Source organism: Montipora capricornis, chromosome 12 (genome assembly GCF_036669925.1).
Source record: "Montipora capricornis isolate CH-2021 chromosome 12, ASM3666992v2, whole genome shotgun sequence".
In the NCBI taxonomy this organism is placed as follows: Eukaryota; Metazoa; Cnidaria; class Anthozoa; order Scleractinia; family Acroporidae; genus Montipora; species Montipora capricornis.
In genome coordinates, this window is record NC_090894.1 from 23,079,990 (window position 1) to 23,084,989 (window position 5,000).

The 5,000-nt window shown below is 38.5% G+C and overlaps 1 protein-coding gene across 4 annotated transcripts in view; it reads left to right on the forward strand.

The window, feature by feature from the left end:
- The first annotated feature begins 1,281 nt into the window (after positions 1 to 1,281).
- LOC138026389 (protein HEXIM1-like) overlaps positions 1,282 to 5,000 on the forward strand; it is a 4,387-nt gene continuing 668 nt past the window's right edge. Inside the window, exons 1-4 of one of the 4 annotated variants that reach the window (XM_068873731.1) lie at positions 1,282 to 2,150; positions 2,912 to 3,020; positions 3,386 to 3,454; positions 4,041 to 5,000. The exon at positions 4,041 to 5,000 is cut by the window's right edge and continues 668 nt beyond it. In XM_068873731.1, the coding sequence (XP_068729832.1) occupies positions 1,447 to 2,150; positions 2,912 to 2,915 (708 nt within the window). In that variant the 5' untranslated portion in view covers positions 1,282 to 1,446 and the 3' untranslated portion in view covers positions 2,916 to 3,020; positions 3,386 to 3,454; positions 4,041 to 5,000. Of the gene's footprint in view, positions 3,021 to 3,385 lie in introns of all 4 variants that reach the window. The other 3 variants (XM_068873730.1, XM_068873728.1, XM_068873729.1) reach the window with 3 other exon arrangements.

Sequence of the window (5,000 nt, forward strand, 5' to 3'; positions counted from 1 at the left end):
ATAGTGGTGGATATTTACCTAGACAAACTATCCACAACTAGGCACCACCAGCCCTGGGACGGGCTGTCGGCGGCGAGAAGGCCTGGGAACGAGGTTGGAAAACTTGGTTATCAGATTACAGATAAATGTATATTTAGCAATTATTCATCGAATTGGAGGTGGCTAGTGGTGGATATTTACCGAGCCGCGAGCGGCGAGGTAAATATTCACCACTAGCCACCTCCACTTTGATGAATAGTTGCTAAATTTCTAGAAATACGTCTGCGTTCGCGGGCTAGGAAGATCGACTCTGCCTCTGGAAAGTGAATTGGAGTTTTTGTTCAGTTCACAGCTTGAACATCATTATGATATGTTTTTAGTAATTCTTCAGTAAAAAGGTTCGTAAAGATTCCATCGCTTTCAATCGGCATGTTGTAAAATATAGACTGGATTGGATTTGTAAAACATGGACTAGATTTGTAAAACATGGATTTGTAAAACATGGATTTGTAAAAGGTGGATTTGTAAAACATGGATTTGTAAAACATTGATTTGTAAAACATTGATTTGTAAAACATGGATTTGTAAAACATTGATTTGTAAAACATAGATTGTTGCTACCAAATTCATACACTGAAAATTATTCGTGTTTATTTTCTTTTTTGCGACGTTCTGCACGCTTTTTCGCGTGTTCACTGGATCACATTATTCACTTTTTTACGTATTTGAGTTAACGGAAAAAGCTTGGTCCAGATATGGGCAGTTACTATAACAAATCTGGAAAATCCATGTTTTTCAAATCCAGTCCATGTTTTACAAATCTAATCCAGTCAATATTTTACAATATGTCCTTTCAATCGGCGTCGAGTTTGATATACGAATGTACCGTGGGAACCAAAGATGCTGATTGGTGGGTTAGTCACGCAGCAATTGATTTCGTTATCTGTGGTTGGCGTCGGACGTCTGATTGATGGAAGCCAAAACGCAGTTTGGCCGTTGGCGCTTGAAGATGAAATCCGCAGAATCATGAAAAACGCAGTAATACACTCTTGCGCAGAAAGTTAAAGCAGAAGTGTTTGCTTTAAATTTTTTCGGTTTTTTTTTTTTGCAGTTTGCGTGAGCAAAACGTCACTGGTGCGAAAATTACTTGGCTCTTGAAATAAACCTCGTTCCCAGGGTCTCTCTTGTCACGGGGAGGAGGGGTGCCTGAAAACAGGGGCACCATGTGATCACCAAATATGGAGAACAGAGCAGTGAAGTCATCGCTGTTGATATGGTAACAAGAGGTTCCAAGTACTTTTGCCAACGTTGGGCGAACGTCAGTTGCAGTCTGTGAGGCGAGTTTGAGTGTTCAGGTCCAAATTTCATTGTAAACGTCTAAAGCAGCTCGAGTATTCGACTTGCTTTTGATTCTTTTTGTCAAAAGGATAACTCCCGTTTACCTTTACTCTACGAAACGAAATTTTCATGTGTCTGAAAACTTGTCCAATGCACATCAAAGACATCATGATCATGGAGGACGAAGGAGTGACAGTGACTGCTCAGAAAAGGAAAAAAGTACGGCGCTTAAAGAAACGAAAGTATTGTGAAAAAACAAGCGAGAGCCAGGTTCCTTTGAAACAGCGAAAGACCAAAACAGCCGCTCCAGAAAATACGACGCAGTTCATCATGGCTGACAAAGAAATGACCGAACCTTTGTACATCATCCCTTCTCCACCGTCTTCCCCCGCCAGTCATTGTACCAGCTCTCCGGGATCGATTCAAGGAACACCTTTTTCAGAAAGAGACTTGGCTTTCGATTCAACGGAAGAAGATTTTCTTCGTGAATTTGATCAACTCGATTTTGACTTGGATTTCTTCAAAAGGGACTTCGAAGCCACATACAATCGTATTCAAGAGGAAAATTTACTTTCCCTGTCCAAAGGCGAACTCGTTGGTAAATACCGAGAACTTGAAGGTAAAGAGGAAATTCTTCAGAGGCGATGTGAAGAATTATCAGGCAGTGTTGCTAGTTTTTTCGGGGAACGCAAGGATTCTTTGCCGATGAGAAATTTACCTGTTAACGCAATCGCGTTTCCCGCGCACGCGGTGAGATCAGAGGAGGAAAATCTGCTATGTCAGCTCGAAGCTTTGAAGAGGGAGAACATGTCACTGGCAGAAGAAAACCGAAGGTTAAAAGGTTTAAAATCTTCCACTATAGAGATTAGTCGATTGTGTTAGTTTTAGATTGAATGAAACCACGAAAATGGCATCTTCACATGAAAATCGCATGAAACATTAGACCACTAAATTCAGACGACTTCGCTTTGCCTTGATGCAAAGATTTATACTTATTACAAATGTTAAAAATGAACGTAGTTTTACGAAAAAAAGTTGGTAGTTCTAGTGAAATGTTGCGTTTAAGGTAATGATTTTTAGCTGACGAGTTGGCAGGTTTTGTGTGTAGTTATTTATTCATGTGAATTTGGGAAGAGACTGTTGGCTTTGTTTCCATATCCTTAAGGATCTACAGAGCATGAGGTGTGAAGAAACATGGCAGCGTTTTGGTAGTAATGTGTGTTAGACATGTTTCAAGCAAATTGTTGAGTTGGAATAACGTTTAAAATATTTTGACATGATTTGTGCATGTATGTTGTTGAAATTTGACTGTGAGGTATGAATTCTTGTGAAATTTATTTTTCAAGATGTTTAAAATATCCGTCCATTTACAGAGTTACTTTGAGGTATTTGTAATTTTGGAATCAATGGCTAATACTGAATTCTGGGAAAGGTTATACTTTTCAAAAACTCTTCGCTGCATGCATTATTTGCACTGACATTTCTGCCTTTTTCGGATATTACTCCTTGTTTAATAATAGTATATTTGTTTGTAAATGGAGGAGGAGGTGACCGGTGGACTAAAATGTTCAGTTTTTCACCCCACACATTCTAGGTGATGTGGTGTGGTGACACTTGGTACCTGATGATACCAGTGGCATAGCCAGCGGATCAATGCACACCACATTGTCACAGGAGGATAATTCTCCCGTGTAGCTGACAAGGTAAAAACTTGTTTCGTGCTTGTAGCGCAAAGCCTGTTTTGTGATTCAAAATGTGGAAAATAATTACTAACTTGTTCTTAGTCAATGTTAGACAAAATTATCAAGAAATAAATAAACCTCTAATCTGCAGTTCTGTTTGGCTTATCATTTTACTAATAAGTGGTATTAGGAATGATTATTGTTGGTTCCTTTTTAAATTAACTTATGTTCTTGAATCTTCAATAGTTTTGCATTCTTGTTGTCTTTAAAATTCCTGAGGTCATTTTTCAAGTGTAGTGCAGTCGTTGTTGCTGATAACTTACAATGTTGCTTTGAAATAGGCCTTGTAAGTTGCCAGTTCTAATCATGTTGCTTTTTGTTTCAAGCTGAGTTGTGGCGAATGGCAAGTGGAGTATCCATTACTCTCGCAACACCTGCTGCTCAGTCACAGCTAAGTATGGTCTGCAGTTCTTCTCTCATATTTCTATTCAGGGTTTTTGCTATAAAGTTCAGGAGCCGGTTGCTAGAAGCCTGGTTAGCACTATCCGTTGGTTAAGAGGTATCAAAACCTATCGGTTTCCATGGTATTTAATGCCGGTTAGCGCTAACCGTGCTTCTAGCAACCTGGGCCTGTTGCATTGTGTGGGAGGGAAATTTTGCTTTTCGTTATGATAACAGAAATTTGTGATGACCTCTTATCAACAAAATCAATCTGACGTTGAAAGTCCCTGGTTTCTTTTTGAGAGGCAGTGTGATATTTTACAATATTACTGGAGTTTTGTTTCCCTTCCTGTGTTTGAAATTAAATCAGCTTTGCAGGAAATATATACTCCCAGTTCTTTGGAGTTGTTTTCTTTTCGGTTTCATTAAATCCAATTGTTTACATCAAACTTTAACCCATTTAACTCCTCAGACATCCTTGGCCATCCCCAGTTGACCAGTAAAATCTGTTAACTCACTCTTAGGAGCCAATGGGTTAAGGGTGGATATGGTGGAGTGGGAGTTTTCATTATGTTGTCTGTGTAATCTGGTTTGTTTCAGAACTCAACAAAGCAGTGCCATGCTCTGGAATATAGTCTTGATCAGGATAAAGTTTCCTTCATTAAATAAGGTTCTGAACACAAAGATGCACTTTAAAAGGAGCTGTTTCACCCTTTGCTTTTTGATTTAATTCATCCAAGTATGACTGATGGAGATCAACAGTCTTAATTATTAATTTCTGTCACAATAAAGCTATTAACTGGAGATCATAAGACAGAAAAAAACATCTCATTAATGCATTGACAAGTAAAGTGGTCTGACGTTCAACAGAGTAGGATCTATTACGTTTTGTGCATCTTGAGATACTTCTATTTCCTATGGGTAGTGCTTATTAATACAGGGATATTTTTGTGCGGTTCAAAACTATGCAGAGAAAGTAGAACTTAGCAAGTGTTCTTGGTATCCAAAAAGAAAATTGGGGGTAACCACACATTTTTCGGAGATAATGAAGCTTTAATTTGGAAAAGAACGCCATACAGTGCTTTGTATTTAAAAGCTTTTTACAAATACTGTTAATTAATTATCTTCCAAGAATGCTTGGTTACCCCTAATCCTCTTTTGGGATTTCAATAACACTTGTTAAGACCTGCTTTTCCCACATATTCAGTAAACTGCGCAAAAATACCTTTGAATTAGTAGGCACAGTCCTTAATCCACAAGCAGAACTGAACTATTGGTGGCTTGTTTAGTGCAAAAATTATCACAAAGCACTGTATGTGTTTGTGGATGATTCACAAGTGACTTGTGTGTGCCTAAGATAGCTCACCTTTTAAGGGGCATCTTTGTGTTAAAATGGTGGTTATGTTGTGGTTTTCTTCTCTTAGGTCTCTCTTGGCCTGTTCAAAAACAATTATTCTGGATAGGGTGAGGGATTATCAAACTCCTAAAGGCTCAACTGTGGTAACAAGATCACAAAGAAGTATTCCGACCCTTCAATTATAAAATGAATTTCAAAAACGC